The sequence below is a fragment of the Penicillium maclennaniae genome (genome assembly GCF_028827695.1).
Source record: "Penicillium maclennaniae strain IBT 15551 chromosome Unknown utg000006l:1.0-2513246.0:1.0-2515036.0, whole genome shotgun sequence".
Classification (NCBI taxonomy): domain Eukaryota; kingdom Fungi; phylum Ascomycota; class Eurotiomycetes; order Eurotiales; family Aspergillaceae; genus Penicillium; species Penicillium maclennaniae.
This window is the reverse complement of record NW_026623218.1, coordinates 513639-531946: the sequence shown is the minus strand read 5'-3', so window position 1 is coordinate 531946 and position 18308 is coordinate 513639. Positions and strand designations below refer to the sequence as shown.

General features: G+C 47.4%; 6 protein-coding genes across 6 annotated transcripts; 1 reads left to right on the top strand and 5 right to left on the bottom strand.

Annotated features, from left to right (window-relative positions):
• Window positions 1–699: 699 nt before the first annotated feature.
• N7477_006442 (uncharacterized protein) lies at window positions 700–2004 on the bottom strand (the record flags this gene model as incomplete). Its single annotated transcript, XM_056968105.1, has 2 exons — window positions 700–1329; window positions 1402–2004. 2 exons carry the CDS (start codon window positions 2002–2004, stop codon window positions 700–702), a joined length of 1233 nt encoding a protein of 410 aa, XP_056820901.1.
• Window positions 2005–5486: 3482 nt separating this feature from the next.
• On the top strand, window positions 5487–6292 carry N7477_006441 (putative extracellular soluble lytic transglycosylase; the record flags this gene model as incomplete). The annotated part of the gene is made up of 2 exons (XM_056968104.1): window positions 5487–5632; window positions 5686–6292. 2 exons carry the CDS (start codon window positions 5487–5489, stop codon window positions 6290–6292), a joined length of 753 nt encoding a protein of 250 aa, XP_056820900.1.
• A 1385-nt stretch (window positions 6293–7677) lies between these two features.
• Window positions 7678–8686, bottom strand: N7477_006440 (acetate uptake transporter family protein; the record flags this gene model as incomplete). The annotated part of the gene is made up of 4 exons (XM_056968103.1): window positions 7678–7989; window positions 8050–8224; window positions 8281–8297; window positions 8357–8686. 4 exons carry the CDS (start codon window positions 8684–8686, stop codon window positions 7678–7680), a joined length of 834 nt encoding a protein of 277 aa, XP_056820899.1.
• A 1083-nt stretch (window positions 8687–9769) lies between these two features.
• Window positions 9770–11108, bottom strand: N7477_006439 (uncharacterized protein; the record flags this gene model as incomplete). Its single annotated transcript, XM_056968102.1, has 5 exons — window positions 9770–9864; window positions 9916–9992; window positions 10044–10304; window positions 10376–10659; window positions 10716–11108. Coding segments are annotated over 5 exons (1110 nt in total), but the record flags the coding sequence as incomplete, so codon positions are not given.
• Window positions 11109–13083: 1975 nt separating this feature from the next.
• Window positions 13084–14389, bottom strand: N7477_006438 (uncharacterized protein; the record flags this gene model as incomplete). Its single annotated transcript, XM_056968101.1, has 3 exons — window positions 13084–13650; window positions 13677–14175; window positions 14202–14389. The coding sequence occupies 3 exons, from the start codon at window positions 14387–14389 to the stop codon at window positions 13084–13086; spliced, it is 1254 nt and encodes a 417-aa protein (XP_056820897.1).
• A 1109-nt stretch (window positions 14390–15498) lies between these two features.
• Window positions 15499–17015, bottom strand: N7477_006437 (ammonium transporter; the record flags this gene model as incomplete). The annotated part of the gene is made up of 4 exons (XM_056968100.1): window positions 15499–15616; window positions 15692–16527; window positions 16601–16798; window positions 16845–17015. 4 exons carry the CDS (start codon window positions 17013–17015, stop codon window positions 15499–15501), a joined length of 1323 nt encoding a protein of 440 aa, XP_056820896.1.
• Between the last annotated feature and the right edge of the window lie 1293 nt (window positions 17016–18308).

Sequence of the window (18308 nt, the reverse complement as noted above, 5' to 3'; positions counted from 1 at the left end):
CTATGTACAAACATGGGCTGACCAGATAAAAGAGCAAGCTCTACTTGAGAGACAGTTGCTAAATCCCGTACGGTCGGAAACCTGTCAATTTGGCACAGATGACGAAGTAGCGCGACACAAATCACCTTACGACCCTTCTCCAACGAGAACAAGAGTTGAAGAGGAGGTAATGGCTCTAAGAGAGGAATACAAATTGGAAGGAGACATCCATGATCCACTTCTTGTTAGTCCTGCGAATGAGGAATGCAGCCTGATATTGGATCCGATGCTAGGAGGCGCTGTCCACAATGCACAGACACTGCGGAGCGTCAAAGGCTGGAGCAACAAGCACAAACAAGTGCTTCTTCGAAGAGAGCCATATCAAATCAGGAAGTACGAAGATGTGTTTCTTGCACTTGACAAATATGAAAAGGTTATCTTCTCTCACCGAAGCTCTATTGAAACATAGCTCACAGTTTATGAGATACTCAAGCGACACATTATCGATCCTTGGAAGTGAAACTCATGATTTATTCCCGATCATGTTTCAACTTCAAGAAGAGAAAGCCACATGGTGGTTTTGATCATTTTCAAAGTGATATGAAGGATTGGCTGGGGTATATGTTCAGTAAATATGTACAAGGAAAAAAAATGGTTCAAAGAGCGTATTAAACAACCCTGCCAGATAACGTAGGGTCAGGCTGGCTTTTCATGACAGAATTACAATCGCGCCTCATAAGCTGGTTCGTGCGTGACTGTGATGGTCGTGTGTTGGTAAACGTGTGCAGGTTGAGGCGACATTTCAATGTCCCTGGGAACAATGTGGTCGGTGGAATCGGTGCCTGGCATAGCAGCACAGACGGTAGAGACTGGGCCTTTTTCTTCGCTTGAATACAGATTACCATTCCTGGACTTCTTCTGTCCGGTCGAGAGATCGTAGTAGCCGTCGTCTCGTTTCTTGGATCGAGTCTCTGCCTCCAACACGATACTTTTCCTTGTCAAGGTATATTGAAGCACATCGCAGAATCCGGACAAAGTCATCAGAGCACCTGCGACACAGAAGTAGGCCACACTGGGGCCATGTCCACTGACGGATGCCATACGGCCTGCAGATAGTGGAAGTGTCAAAATGATGTAGACAATGGGGTATAAGACCATGTAAGAGACGACTCGGTTCAGGCGGCGGAGACTCTCGGTGTAGCTGGCGCCCAGAATCTTCGATTGTGACATCTTGCGTCGGAGTTGGACGAACATTATGGCGTAAAGGACAAGATTCAAGAATTGAGCTGCAAAGATCCAGAAATAATGTGTCCAGAGACGGAGGGTAGGGTGTTGGGTGCTCATCCAACACTATTAGATAGGAGATGTCAGCCATTTGTTCGACAGCCTAAAAAAGAGAAAAATGAAGAATGGAGAACGTACCCATGCGACCGAAGGCACCCAGACATAGCGGCCGTAGATGGCGATAGGAATTATGACGAGGATCACTCCGAAAACCCAAAGACCAACCACGATAGACACGAAGACTTTGTGACTGAGCTGACGGCCCAGACTGACTTGCATGAAGGTATGCAGAGCGATAGCAAGCACGAACATTCCACTCATAGGGTCACCAATCTGAAGCCAAATACCCTGCAAGAAACATCCGACATCGGTGGCGTGAAGAGAGTTCTGACTGATCCACCGCAGACTAACGATGAATCCCAATCCCTGAATGAAATCTGCAAGCGCCAAGTTGTACATAAGAACGACATATTGGTTGTATCCGATGTAACGTTTGTAGTACTTTTTCCAAAAAATGAAACGATAAGTGAAAAAGGAAAGCAAAGAGAACGTGGCTCCCAGCGAGACTATTGCCAAAGTCGCGACTGCAATAAGACCACCTCGTTGCAATCCAGGCAAAGGGTCTATAACCCATGATCCTGCGCCTGAATTCGGGGAATTAGCTGCAACAGACGAGGAATCGTCATATGCACGACGCTGGAGCATTTCGTCTCCACGTGAGGCCCAGGAGCCAGCATCCATGACAGCAATAAGCTCGACATGAAGGCTATGAAGATGTGAAACAGGGGTCGATGGAGATCATTGAAAATTTCTCATTTGAAGGCAACGGGGACGTTATATTATAACATATGCTCTCCCTAAAGCAAGTGGCTCGACCCCCTGAACATCCACTATCAATGGAAGCCCCACGTCCTGCATCAAAATCGCAGAGAGCCAGGACGAAAGTTGATGATTTGACGAAGGCCATCAAAAGTGGCCCTTTGCCCCAAAGATTCACTAAGAATTTGCTATCGAACCTTGTCCATGTTTATTCGCCTCCGAGGCCCCACTTTGGTGGAGATCTGGTGGTCTCATTTGGTTACTTGCTCCCGCTACTGCTGAAGAAACGCTTAAACCCCTGACTCACGTGGAACACGTAATTGCTCTTAGCCCTAAACGCCGGCTGATTTTTCCAGCAATCGCAGTTTTGATGGGGCTTCGGGAATGTGCATGATTGTCAGTTCAGAAAGCGATTGTTGTTGGGTGTAATACTAGCTTCTATTGATAGTGATATATGGATGCAGCGATCCAAGGGTCTCATAGTTTGACTAAAGACTTGGCGGAAGGGGAAAATCTGGCAAGCATAAATTTCCCCGGAGCTTTATTGAAGCCAGCAATCAAGCGGAGACGCCTCGTGGCCACTGGGTACCCAAATTCAAGGACGCAAAAACAGTTCTTACTGGGCGACCGGAGATTATCTTAGGTCCGTTCGGCGTTCCACTCTACTTGTGTCTAGCCTCTGATCGGCAGGATCAGTACGCTTGCACGCCACTCAGAAACGCAAAGCGATGATCGGCAAAGCCGATAAAGCCTCAGATTGTCAGGATCGATTAAGTCTGTTCAAGGGCGGCTTGTGCCGACGGTCGGACTTATCGAAGGTTTACTACAACCTCGGCGTTGGGAAGTCTGAGTTTTAAACACTATCATGAAAATGATAAGAAATCAATTGAACGCCTCTTGCTTTCAATTCTTTGTAAATAATGCTAGAAAGATAAAAGAGACACGTGTGCGTCGTGACGACAGTGCTCAGATCACGACACACGGGCTTTTCGCCTTGGGACAATTTCTGTTCTCCCTGCCCAAAAATCGGATTATTCGGGAAATATTCAAGCATGGATCAACAAGCGCCAACATCACCATGGAGTGGGTGTTCTGTATTGAAAGAGCTTCAGTTGCACTTCGGTCTTACTCCGTTTTAGATCGATCTTACTCCGTTTTAGATCGACCTGTGAGCTTTGTACAGCACGATTAACCTTGCATCACTGATATTCTAGCACTTGATCGCTGCTTTGCAAAAAAGGCAAATTTCACTCACAGAAAGCAAAGCTAAATATCTCCGCGAGCCTTCGAAGCCTTGTGACTCTATTTGCCCCTTATAATTGATAGATACAGAAAAGGACTAGAAGTTAGCACTAGGTAGTTCAAACGCCAAATGCCTCTAGTCATCTCATTCAATGCTCAAACTTACGATCATCTTTTTAAATTGAAAATTGGATCATCGTTATTTCTTCAAGGAGAATACTCGATTAGATCTAAATCCTATCCAAAAAAGAAGCCGAGCTAGAACCAGCCGTGAAGCTAGTGCATGGTGGAGGCTAGTCGGAAGACGATCGTAACACGATCGCAACTTGATCTCAGCTTATTATCAATTGTCTTGCTCTGTTTACTGCATTTGATAAATGAAATAAAGAGGTTCTGACAACGCAATCTTATCCGTGCTCCTAGTATGTTGTGAATTTGAGTATTTTATTGCAATGCGCACTTTGAGGACGTAATGAGACATCTTCAAATAAAAAACAACGCAGCACGAGTCGAATATCTTGCTCTTCTTAATCGAATATTATTCAAGTAGTCTTCTTGAATGCAGTGAGAGGTTTTTAGAAAATTCCCAGAATCCGGTCAGTCAGAAGCTTAATGCGTTGACTGAATTGTCTCAGTGTGTCAACACCCAGCAAGTCCGGCTAAGAGCTCAGCCGGACATAAATCGGGCTAGAGAGTAAAGATCAGGGAGTAAGTTAGAGTGCGAATAGAAAGTGTCTCCGATATTGGCCCAAGTCCGTAGTAAGTCATGCCTGTTACCCAAAAATCACAACAGGAATTTGGCTGCTGACACGGTCGCAGTGGGTAAATGGAAAGATTGTCTGGTCATCCACGAGAACCTTCCGAGAGTGGGTGTAAAAGATCTACTCGTAGATCTTGGGCTTTCATCACTGAAAAGAGTTGTGAAAACAAACATATTCTCGAAATTCCTTGCATGAGGAATCGAGGGATCGATGCGTGACATGGATTGTTTAGCGTCTTTGGGTATCCAGGCAGCACCGTCGACAATCAGGCTATTACTAGCTCCACGTAGCTTTAATCGTCTTGAATACGTTGATTTACTCCTTACGATAGTCTGATCTCTGCTGTGGAAATGTACAACTATCTGCACCCAGTAGCCCAGATTTGATTTTTGAAAAATTAGTCCCCCATCTCCAGCCATGCGACTGATGTGGTCATTCGCAACAAGGCAGTGGCTGGAGGGCACGGCGGAAGAGCGGGCGACGCTTGCCATGTCTGTGGCTTAATCAAATATGGAGCTTGGTGATGACCAACGATCAATGACTAATTCGCATGAAGCTCACCGACTCCTACAGGATAATGGCAGTAGCTTGCAGTCTGTATGGTGGCGAGGACCCGCTAACCTCGCCGTTGTATGTCTTTTGTGGCTTCTGAGTGGCGTATGCAGTGTTTTCTAGAACTCACACGACGCTATCAAAAATATCTATTGACGGGAATGGTCTGGGAATCTTTAAAGGAGGGCTTGCTTATTAAACCTAGGAAATTTCACAATTCATGCTTTTAGCCGAATAGAAAACGTGCGGGATATGTGAACCGGGAAATTGCTCCAAGACTTCAAGTCAAATGTGCGCCGGGTACAATCTACCTTTTACTCTTTACTTTGGAAAATTCATCTTTGCACTAGTTATTCTTGGCCTCGGCTTCCATCGCCCTGTTTCAACAGGTGAACAGTAGAGGCAAAGATCGTCCAGGCCCCGCCGACCCGCTCCATAGCTTCTCCAATGAAGTCTGTGAACATTCCGGTGTGGCCCCAGGGTTTGACGATCGATCCACCAATGACATGCTCCACAACATCGGGGGCAGATTGTCAGGACTGCGCAGTTGATAAGCCCCAGTTCACCTTTTCAGTTAGCCCGTTTACTAAATGGGAATTTGGTTCAGCTTCATGAATTCTTGCACATGCACAACACTGCCGTTTGCTCCTCGGAGAGCTTCATTGGTTGTTTTCCAAAGGAACGCTTTGATGATCCTTGGGGTTACATTGTTGGAGAAAAAATAGGTCCGACTGCTCTTGAATAATCACAAGTCCCTACTGCTATAAATATGGCAACAACTTCGCTCGAACAATATCTCTATCCAGATACTCCAATCTTGTTCGTCAAACGTTGAATCCCATAATCAAAATGAGTATTATCAAGAAACCCGCCTTGGTTGCTATGCTGGTCGCAGCTGCCTGCGCAAATGTCCAGTCCGTGAACCCGGGTATCGGCACAAACCCCAATGCGCAGGGTGCGACGGAGGACGTGACGCCCAGTACCGGCCCCAACGGGTATTCTACCTTCTGACCTTGAGCTTACAAGTAAATTAATAATTTGGATTCAGATCCGAAGACTGGTTGAACACCGGCATCACCTCCGACGGATGGAATCCGCCTTACTTGGCCCTGGATGACGTCTATCACATCTCCCTTGAGGACTTCTATAATGGCATTGGATACCCCTGCTCTCAGTACGATCAATACTTCCAAAGTGCCGCATCCAAGTACAGCGTGGATGCAGTTATCTTAGCTGTGATCGCTATGCAAGAGTCGTCATGCAACGCAGATGCCGGTGGCCCGACTCCTGGACTGATGCAAGTCTCGTGCGAAAATTATCCCAATGGCGAGTGCACTGATTCAATTCAAGGCAATGTGGATGCCGGCACGAACTACCTGAAGTCGCAACTTTATTCGACTGGCGGAAATGCGATCGAGGCATTTGGCTCCTACAACGGGTGGTTCACGGCCAACAATAGCTTGAACGATAACAAGGGTCTCACGGAGGATTATCCGTGCTCATCGGAGGGCCAATCAAATGGGGTTCCTCAGAATTTGGATTATCTGCACCAGGTTCTGAATGGCTGGCTGATGGGTCTAGATGTGTATGGTGATGACAACTGGATTGGCACTTACAAGTGCGACCAATCTTGCAGTGACGGAAGTAAATGCTGAGGATAGACTGTTTACAGTGGGAAGATCCAAAGTTTACGATTATGATCCGTAAGCTTCAGATAGACAAGCGGCGTCGAGAGAGGTGTTTCTTGTAAACTTGAAGAGAAATTCCAGAATGCTCGTCCATCGAATCTTGAATTTCTGCATGTTCGGCTCCTCATACTATATCTATCGCTAACACACTGCCGCGGTCTTCCTCTGCAGGTATATCGAACATATCACGTTTTGACAGAGAATTTGGGGTTGGATTGTTGTCCTAAATTTCAGAAAGATCATACTGCTTCGGAGTAGTGTTGCGAAGACTGACAGCGAGACTAAAGCCGTAGTCTGCCAAATTACACAAAACAGGCTGGCATTCCACGCTCATCAAGGAAGAGACATGACAGAGGCCTGCATAACACATTCTGCACATAGAGAAGTACATAGATTTGTACGCACTCTTGATAAGACTATCATGACTGGAAAAACTCGCCTGTACAGTGCATTTTGAGATGAAACCCCTCTTCTCTGAAATTTTGAAGCATTTTGTACCCACATGAGGTGCTACGGGCGTCTTTGCTTGGCTGCCACAGGGTGGATGATGAAGGTCGCTGTCCAGAAGAGGACATGCAGAATTCGTGTTGTCATGTGGTGACAAGTTGGGAGGGCACAAATAAACTCGTAGGCGTAGGCTTAGGCAGTATGTTGCATATTTAGCAGTCCCTCTTTAGAGAGACTCAGTCCTCATTCATCTCTGGCTCTGTAAGGATACCTTTCCATAGACTTCCCTCTACATACTGGAAAGTATGGGAACAGTGCCTGGCATGTTCAATTAATTGACTTCTGGAACATCGGTAGGGTTTTCTAAAATGGCGCAGCCTCTTTGAAGAGATCCATAGATTCTGTCCATGGGCTCACTACTAGGCTGTCACCGGAATTGGAATAATTGTCCAAACACTTTGAAGGGGTTCCTTTGATGAACCTGATGAAGATCCATGGGTAGAAATGAACTGCTTCATGTCCGATTAGTGCTGTCTACTCCAAATTCTGTCAATGGCCATATGTAGCTGGTACACTGATATGACAGGCCCTAGCACTCATGCTGAATGAATGAATTGAAAACGGATTCGCTCATACTATACCAACAAACCCACAGTACGCTATCAATACTCAAGCTTACTTCACTCAAGCTGATAAGTCATCATCGAAAAAGAAGTGAAGATATAGAAAAAAAAATTCACTATTCCACATTGTCTCTTGTTCCATCTCAAGACAAAGCAGTTTCTTCATCAATTGAGGAAGATCGCATAGTTCTCAGCATAATTTCCGATCAAAACAAAGGCGACTCGAAGAAATCTCCGTTCTCACTCAGGAAACCAAAACACCGAAAATGACATACAGTTCACTTACCCCTCGGAGCGGCGGGACTTCTTGCCCTTATCAGACCACGGGAAGTGCCAGACAGGAATAATGAAGAAGCTGTTACTAGTGTCCGCGATACCGGCAAGGGCAGCCCACCACGCGAGGAAAGCGGCAAGAAGAGCGAAAAAGCCACCGGCTGTGAGAATCTTTTGACTTGGGTCTCCCGCGCTGTCTCGAACCAAGTATCCTAATGCTAGGAGAAGGAAGGAAAGATCGACAGAGAAGAAGAGAGAGAAGAATACTACGGTTGACTTCACAGTGCACAGAAGCATTAGGAAGGTAAAAATGAACCATCCCTATAGAAACATAAATTAGCTTGTTGAAGCACTACCGGCTGAAAGGCGGGCAAGTTTCACCATGAGATAAAGACCGAGAGAATCATAGAACATCCCCATGGACCCATTATCGGTCTTGATGAGTTCTGATGCAATCTCGAATCCACCTGGGGTGAAAGTGATTGCTAAAGAGATCCAGAAGCCACCGTACGAAGCTAATGCGGTCGCACCAAACGTGTTTCCAACGGCCATCTCCCTGTTCATTATCTTCAGCACTTTTTACCGTTTTCGCCATCGACACTTTCTGCTCACCACATTCCGGAGAGAAGCTGCACAAGACCACCGTAGGCGAACGCTGGACCAACTACCATATAAGGCTCCGTGATACCCGGGCCTTCATGTTGATACAGCCCAGAAGAAACGTCGTAAGAGCAAAACCACACAGGCCTAATGGAGCAGGATTGCCGATCTTGCGCTGCTCAACAGGACCAGGACGGAAGGCACCGGGCTGAAACTCTCCGGCGAAGGGAGGGTAGAGAGTCCCCGAAGTCTTGACACGCGCGAGTGGCCCAAAGCGACCATAGTCGACTGACTGGACTGAGTGTACGTAGTCTCTGTTTTGAGTTGCTTCTTGATCTAACGTATCCTGATTCTCAACACCAGCTTCCAGGTTGGAAGGGTCAATCTCGGTCGTGGGGACAGATTCGGATGGCGACATTTTGTGAGCCTTTTGAGAGCGAAATGAAGATTATTGTGCTCTCTAAAGAGTCCTGGAATAAATTGGCAGTAAATAAGTAGAGATAGATCCGGGGTAAAGTCCACTGAGAGGATGGCTACTAGATTATACAGAGATCGGACAGAAGGAGCGATAAACTTTCAGGGGAGGACTCGAAATCTTTCCATAGCAAGATGTTAAAAGCGAGCGTATTGTCCATTGAGAAAGCTAGTTGGAAGCTAGTTGGGAGCTGAAGGTGGAGAGGACATGCGATCGACCGTTCGATGACGAGGCACAAGTTTGGGGCTTGAGACGTGGAGGCGGGGAAATCGGATTAAGGTACTGAGTAACGATCGCATCTTGTGAATGGTAGAGGCGATGGGCTGTAGAAGTTGGAATGTGTTATTTGACTTGGTAGTTCATTGATTCACAGCGAATAGTCTTGGAAACAATTGCTGGCAAGACCGAAGGCTTCCCGGGATTATTCTCTCGGGCGAAAGAAACTTCGGGCCTTTTCTCCACATTTTGCGTATATTAGTTCGTGGCCTCGGGAGAAACCCCTTTTTGACCGTGGGGGCCCATTATGATTATTATGATCGTTATTGATATTTTTTTGAAGAGATTTAGCTTCTTGGTTAATGCGCAAATGCAGCTACCGCATGTTTCATCTGGGTTTCCAAGCTTTACTATTCATTTGAGCTGATGTCGTGACCTGTGAAATAAATAAGGGCTTAGTATCATGGGCCCGCGGGGTCGTAACTTGGACCTATCCTGCCATTTTCCTATTCAAACTTACCAAAGAGCGTATATGGATCAAACATCTTAAAGAGCGATCATTATTCGGCGGCATTCTATGCTTCATGCTTCCGACGTCCATCAATTAGGAAGGTCCCCACTCTTGGAGCGAGATTTGTTATGATTCAGGTTCCCATCAAAATTTCCCGTAACGATGATCGCCTCAATTCCATGTTTACAGAGAGTTTGATTCGTGCTTCATTACATGGATGACGTCTCGATTAAACAGCGGTGTCCCTCTGGACCCGTCCACAAGAAAGACTGCATTTCCATGTCCCTAGCGCTCATTCCCTATTTGTCGGATCGACGAGCGTTTGGAAATTCCCTGAAAAATAGGGCCGCCCCCAAGCGGAGTTCCATACGAGCTAAATGTATTCCCACGCAGACTATCGATAGCGTCAGCCGATGTGTCTTTGTAAGCCATCCATCTGACTTACTGCGTGATCCACCACCGAATGGCATAGAAATATCCTTCATCTCCTTGGTTGGACTCTCACATCTCTCGGGTTTGAAACTGAACTATTGTCAGCATGTCTCTTTGATAGACGAAGTGTCTCTATCTTACGTGAATGGATCAGGAAAGACTATGGGGTCACGATGCAGACTGTAGGACTGTGTTGAAACGGTCGCTCCACTCGCAAGGAGGTATCCATTGAAATTGGCGCCTTCCGAGGGTACAGTCCGAGGCAGCCCAAAAGGAACAGCCGTATGCAAGCGAAGTGTCTCGTTAATGACCATGTTAAGATATGGCAGATTTCGAAGGTGGTTGTCATGAATTGGCTCAGACAAGGCGGCCACTTCGGCAGCTAACTTGTCACGAATTCGGCTGTCTCCGCAGACGGCATGGGTGAGGTAGGTCAAAGTAACAGCTGTGGTGTCGCTTCTCGCACAATGTACCCTTGCGCCTCTTTTTTTATATCATCGGGAGACACCCCGCTTTTCTCGGTGTCGAAAAGCTTGGTAAACAAAGTCTTCTTCGGGTTTGAGGGATTCTCATCGATCATCTTCTTATAACGGTCAACGGATTGGCTTGCGTACATGGCCATCCGCTTTCCACATTCTTGAGTGTGCTTGACGATAGGCAAGGGGAGATAGTTCCCAAGTTTCACCATTGTCGGAAAAGTTGTTCGAATCGGTTGGAGGGCTGAGACTCGCTCGAGATCCAAAGAATATTGAGTTTTCTGCAGTGTGTCATTAGTGTTGACTCTGAAACTTCACAATTTACTGTGTAGACTACCTCGCCAGCTTCCAGCATCCGGAATGACTCCCCAAAGCTAAGTTCACCAATAATGTCGGTCGCCATGAACAGCCACCACTTGAATACATCGGCCACCCCGCGAGACTTGTTCTCCTCCGCCATCCTTGAAATAGCCATGCGTACTCGGCCTTCAATCAGGCCTTCATGCTGGTGGAGCGACGAGTCTGAAAACGGCGATGCTAGCAAACGACGGCGAGTCGAATGGAAATGCGGGTCGGTGGTCGAGAAGACGTTCTCTGTGCCGTTGGGTAAGAGTGTGCGATACCAAGCGGATTTGAGGAAACGCGAATTGTTTCTATGGATCTCTTTCACTGCGTTGATGTCGCAAACATCGACTCTGTTCGGCCCGGTTCGAACAATCGGACCTTGGGCCACTGGTCAGCTCTGTATTTGACTCCACTCCTACTCCTGTTTCTTTCCTGGTTGTTGAGGTGCCTACCGTATTTTTTATGCAAATCGTGGACGTAGTATGGAACTTGACCGGCGAGCCAATAGTAAAGGTAGACAAGATCGGTTCATCTAGAGATTGAAGGGCCAGGTATCCGCGAGAGCGGGTTGGACAGCCGTTTGTAAATATACTGCTACATTGAAGTCAGCTTTGGAAGATGCCTGGCACACGGAATCATGCGACAATCTGGATCTCACGAGACATAGTATTCCGATCAAACAACCTAAAATTGTAGGCATATGGCTGACAGACTCCATGATCGATAGTCGTTTGATTGTCCTCGGCTATTGCCTCAGGAGCTCTTATGTGAGTAAGGTATTTATGTTATCGACCACAGGACCACGCAATGTGGGGGACGGTATGAGCCATTTAGTTGCATGCACTGCAACATTAAGTCATCGGAGCCCCGCAGCCCGAAGTCCGACAGGCGCATAGCCTTGTGCAGCGTCATTCGGGGGTTGGTGAATCACCGAGGGGAAGGATCGACAGCAAGGGTGCTGTTCTTGGCAATTCGTCGGTTTTAGAGGTGTTTGGAATGGCGAGCCCCCAATAGCCGCAGCACGCTCGGTAAGGCATTAACCCCACGGAGGCACAGGTCAGTGATAACATGTCTCTTTATTTGATATCGGCCTCTGAGCTACGGTGTCAGAAGACCGCCCGGGATAAAATGCCCGCCTTCTCTAAGCGACATACTCGGTTTCGACGTAGGTCTTAATACCTTTGTACCTCGCTTCTTTCCATCGGAATTGAAAAACCATACGTTGGCTTATAATATTTTCCCAGATATTTACTCTTATCTTCTATAGTTCCATATCTGTGACTCAATTGGCCAGTCTTTGTGGTTGTACTGGACACTTACGTGCCAGGAGTTTGAACAAACACGAGAAGAAAATGCACGCGAGAGAAACTGAGCAAAAGAACATCACTTTTGTCGCTAATGGAAAGAGATCAAGCATTTCTTCGGCATTGATCAGGATGGTCTGCGGCAGCTCGCACAATAATATAGCGCGCCTCAAAATTGGGAGACGTACCTCTGTCACCTCTTGCAGCCACCAAGTTCTAATGAAGCTGCCTGCGGTGGGTGGTGCAAGGATTTCCATACGTAACTAGATAGTTTCAACTCTATTCCCAGTAATATAGTATGTTCAGTGCATTTTCAGGGTCTGTATTGGCCCCTGAAGTACATGAAAAGCTGACTCGATTGCCTGGAAATGAATTGTCCGAGCAAATCGAGGTCCCGATCGTCGCATCTTGCAAGTGTGAATATCACCGAATATGATGCGTAGAAAGTGTCGGCACTCAAACTCCGACCGTTATTGACCTTTTGATCCACCATAATCGACCACCATTCGGAAAGGTCGGAGCTTGATCGAAGATCTGCGGGATGTTAGGCTGCCAGTCTGCCGAAAGCCACTTGCCAAATCGCACGCCCAAGATTGAATATATTATAATATTGTTTGAAGATTACATGAACACATACGACCATAGGGTGTGGAGAACAGGGCTTCCCGTCCGCTCAGCCGTACTTAAGCCACGCGCCGGCAGGTTAGTAGTTGGGTGGGTGACCACCAGCGAATCCCTGCTGTTGTATGTTTATATTTTTTTCTATTTCACTTGAAGTGAGTATAGTAGCAGGAAAATGCATCACTATCCCCAGCCTTAGATCTACAAGGTGCGCCGCGAGGACTTTCATATTGCCTTACTCTACTAAGATTTGTTGCACCTATGGGACTTCCTCACGTTCGCATGATGAGGAGCCTGTCTTCTCCAGCCTCCCTAGGGCCATTTCGATTTTCCCAGAGCCAGCGCTGTAAGCGCGGCATGGGTGTTAGTTTCACGGCTTTGGGTTGTCTGCTAGGAACAAGTCACCTCGATCACTGACGGCGAGACGATTATGCGTCAACCCACAAAGGTCTTCCAGTTCTTTTCCATCATGACATTGAGCCAAAAAACGTCGTCGCCTCGATCATTCCTTCGCCATACCTCTTGTAGAACTTGCATAGTGTGTGAAATAGGCTTCAACGGCAATCTAGCGCCCAGCAGGTGTAACCTCCCAATCACAAAGTCACGAAACCTGGCTATTTCCACATCGCTATAGGAAGCCCCGGGATCAATGCGCAATTCAAAAGCCGCCGTAGCAAGCGGAAGTAGCTGGACACAACGAACGCCAGAGTAAGCGGGAATGGAGGCAAGAAGATTCAAGACATGCATCGCCAGACCAACGAGCCATGAATCGATCATGTTGCTGCCGACGTTGAGTTCGATAATGCCGAGATAAGATTCAAGGTTGAGGGTGCCTGCACCCAGTCTCCGTCGAAGAACGTCCGGGAAACACCGATACACCTGCAGTAGTGCTGCGCATCGAGTGGCCTCGGCAAAAACCACGAAGTCACTTTTGCTGGTTAAATTATCATATACCTCTGCAATTTGATCCTCAGTGGGGATAGAAGCCCACAAAAGGTCTTCCTCCACAGTTTTGTCACTGATGCTACCAGGTTCAGATCCTCTCTCGCCCGTCTATCCGTCGTCGCGTAGTTCTGCACTAGATGGCCGACCTCAGCGAATAGTAACATAACTCGAGGGGCAATTCCCGTCCACGGATGTGGGATCACGGTGGCAGTTACGGGCCCAGTCCAAGGAAAGAAGTCCGACGTCCAAGCCAGAATATGTCTGAAGCTTTCACAAGAAACAAACGCCACGACCATCTCCCAGTACACTAAGGCCTCAAAAAAGAACCTGAAATTGCGATTCAGTGGACGGTAGTGACTTGAGCTTTGACGCATCACTCTTGCACGAACAAGTGATCTGGCAATTCGCAGGTAAGGTAAACCTAGGTCACTACTGTCATGCCAACAGGCAGACACGCCTAGAAGTAACGTCGCGAGAAGGAGTTGGTCGTCGCTGGTCGAGTGCGTGTCTGAGGCATTTTGCAGCTGCTGAAGTACGGCAACGTGCGCTTTCTCTCGCATGCTAAATGCCGTAGCTTGCATGCTGGGCAACTGATTGGAGAGATGAACAGCTGCATTCTCTGAATGGCGTAGTAAATGAGAGGGGACTTTTGCCATATGCCCTCGATGGAAGTTCTGAACGGGTTCTTCTCCGAGTCAAAAGATGACCACGTTGCACATGTATCACGGAAGTAATATTGAACCAATGTCGTAGTCTCGTTCTCCAGGGAAGGAAACAACGGTGGTTCTTCGATCATGTGGAAGTATCGAGATACTAGAGGAGGCCACTCAGTCAACACTTGCGACAAGCTAGCACTTTCAATCTTTTTGAGAGTCATCATCAATTCCGAAATAACATCGGTATCGGCAGCACAGTAGGATTCCTTGACGTTATGGGTCTTTCTACTGGGAGATCCATCGTATTCTCTCAACTTTGGTATTGTGCAATCTAGTGCAGGGTCTGTATGAGTTACGGGCGGAATGTGCATTTGGCTTGCCCGAACACAAAAGTCAACCCGCGAGCCTAGAGATTCGTTGATCGGCGACCCCTGAGAATTGAGATAGGAGTGAGTGAGAGAGTCGATAATGAGATCATTGAATATCTCATTCGGAAAAGCGTCAGCAGCATCCTGCTGTTGTCTCGGAGGACTATCAGTTATACCCTTCTCGCAATGCTCATCTGAACTAAACATTCGATGATCCGAGAGGACGGAGCAAGAAACAAGTGGAGGTTTGGAACTGGTTAATGACTCTGCCCTTTTTTCGCTGACTTGTTTTCTGATGTTTCTGGGACCATCTCACTGAGATCTCATAACCAGGGCAAGTAATGTTCTTCTTCGCACAATTCCGACAGGCAGGCTTAGTCTCGTCACATTTTTTCTTATAAAATGTCGATCAGCTTGCATATCTTCTGTAACAAGGGGTGTAGATTATTACCTTTCGTTCTCTGCATTTGATACATCCTCCCCGGCTTCGCTTAAAGGATGGCCTCATGCTACTTCGAACTGTATGATAGCCTGACCGTGGCATCTTCACGGCCTCATGAGCCTGCATTCAGGTGGCTTAAACCTTTGTGCTGATAGAAAACGACGGGTCTCCCCTTAACTTCCAACAATCATTGGCAATCATATTGGAGTGCGGCGTAGCGCGGGAGCAATAGGCTATCATCACTTTCGGAAAAGACATCGCATTGGCCAGATAAGCATATGCGTTATTTTTCCGTAATATTATTGCGTATGTTTATTGATCAGTTGGCTTGATTCTTCCCCAATGGAACTGAAGGTGGGCTTAATATTCTTGAAAAAAAAATAGTCTTCGGCTAAGAGCACGAATTTTACCCCCTAGCATTGGACGTTGATGCCTAGGTCTACACCAAACAAACGCTGCCCAATGATTCTAGAGCTGAATAGTTCTCTTCGTCCTTCCACTGTGCACTGTGGAGTGATTCTTCCACTTGTACGGTATCCAATCCAGAAAGGACGTGGCTATAGGAATTTATTAGTATGACATTGACTCTGACACAAGTGATATTGGGTTGATGAGAGACGGCATAAACTTACTTGTCTATTGCCAGAACCTCTAGACCAGGGATGCAGTCCAGGCAGGCAAAAATGAGATAGGAAGCCCCGAAAGTCCAGGCAAAACCGATGATGGCTTCAAAGATCTGGATGGAGACCTGCCGTAGGTTGCCGTCAAAAAAAGCCCCGCCGATGATTTCGGTCGCTCCATCAAAAGCAGCTACTTCTCGACTGGCAAAGAGACCAGTAGCAATAGTCCCTACAAAGCCTCCAACGCAGTGTGTGGCAAAGCTATCACCGTTGTCCACCCATTTCAGTCGATGGGCAATAGAAGTGAATTTGATTCTTAGCGCCTGACGACAAATCAATGCTCCGGCAGAGCCGAAGAACAAGGATGTTGTCATGCTGATGAACCCAGCCGCTGGGGTAATCATGACTAACCCAGAGATAGCTCCGAGAAACGTAGAGTCAAGGGAGAATTTGCCGCTTTCATAGTAGGTGATGAGGTTCCATGTCAGCGCTCCGGCAGCTGCGCAGAGATTGGTAACGCAAAGAGCATGGACCGATTTGAAGTTGAAACTCAGCGTGGTGCCAGCGTCAAAGGCGAGCCAGGACCCCCAGATAGTGACCAAGGACAACAATTGGGAGATGGTATTATGTGGCTTGTGGAGTTTCAGATGCGATGGCGTCCGCATAGCGGATTTTCGCGAACGGAACAGAGGGTGCGAGAGGTAAACTGAGATAGCCGTCGCAGTAGTACCACTGCAGATGTGAACAGGGGTCCCACCAGCAAAATCCAGGACCCCCATTTGGTATAGGTATCCAGATTCAGACCAAACCATGTGCGCCAGCGGGCAGTATACGAAGGTAGACCAGAGCTGTCCCCATTCTCGGTTAGTGAAATTGAAGATAGAAAGTCTGACTGCATCACGGGCCAAGAAACCCACTCACAAAAATAAATGGGATCAGGGGAAGCAGTCTGCCTCGTTCACAGGCACCTCCAACGGCAATTGCGGCAACGGTGGCGGCAAAGATAAGCTGAAATTCACTGAACAAGATGGCTGGAATGGTGCGCACGGGCTGCGCAAGTACGCCTTGGGGGAAGACATATTTCAAACCGCCAATAAAATCCATTGCCCTCGCCATAGGCTAGCGAGTAGCCCAGGATGTACCACTGAAGGGAGACACAAATAACCGCCAGTAATGCGGGAAAGAAGGACGCCAGGGAATTGTGTCGCGTTGAGTATCCTGAATAACCCAGACCAACAGCAGGGATAATTCCCCAGCAAATGACGCTACAGATGACCACGAAAAGGGTGTCGATTTTGTCGCAATTGTCCCAGTCAGCCAGCGCTTGGGCGTCCATGGTGGTAGATTGAAGGGAGTGAAAGCTAGACTCTCTCGATAGATAGCTCCCGGTTGGATTAGGGAATATAAAGCATCTTGGCTGAAAATCGCCAACAAGAATTGAGAAGTGGTGAGCCTCCGAATATGTAGCTTATTACTCCGGAAGAAACAACCGACTATCAGTCGCTGAAAAGGGAAACTATAACGTATTCCACGGCAAACCCGCCACCACGGCAAACCCGCCACCCCATCAATATTCGCGTCCCCATGCACCACCCACCACTTTGAATCCCCCACTATGCCACCAATACGGTCTGAAAAGAAGCAGGATTCTATCCAACGAGAAGGTAGGATCGAACTTGCAATTCAGGCTATTCAGAATAAAGATCTTCCCTCTATTGCTGCCGCTGCACGCGTCTACAATGTGCCGCGGTCGACCGTACGCGACCGGATCAATGGCTGCAGTTCAAAGGCTATCACACGCGCCCATACCTATAAGATGTCCCATTTAGACGAGGATACGCTTACCCAGTGGATTCTGTCTATGGACGACCGCGGTGCAGCCCCGAGGCATGCCATGGTACGCAGAATGGCTAATATTCTCCTCGCGGCAACCGGATCTAATACGGTCGGCGTGAATTGGGTTGGAAGCTATATTAAGCGCACACCGGATATTCAAACACGTTTCTCGCGTCGATATAACTATTCACGCGCAGAGCAGGAGGATCCACGGGTATTAAATAAGTGGTTTAAGCTTATTGGGGACACTATTACGCGCTATGGTATTCCGCCTGATGATATCTACAATTTCGATGAAACAGGCTTCGCAATAGGCCTCGTTTCTACCGCAAAGGTAGTTACTAGGTCTGAATACTATGGCCGTAGATCTGTCTTACAGCCAGGCAATCGTGAATGGGTGACCGCAGTGGAAGCAGTTAATACTTTAGGCTAGGCTTTACCGCCATTAATTATATTTAAAGGCAAGCGCTATATTGAATTATAGTTCCACGATACCCCAAGGGACTGGCGCTTTGAGGTTTCTCCGAATAGATGGACATCTGATGATATTGGGCTTCGATGGCTTCAAAAGCTTTTTATTCCCTTAACCGCAAGCCGGATACGTGGTCGGTATAGGCTATTAATTCTTGATGGTCATGGAAGCCACCTTACGCCTGAATTCGACCGTATATGCACTGAGCATGACGTTATCCCGATATGTATGCCACCGCATAGCTCGCATCTATTACAACCGCTAGATGTGGGCTGTTTCGCAGTTCTCAAGCGGTCATACGGTCGCCTAGTAGACCAACAG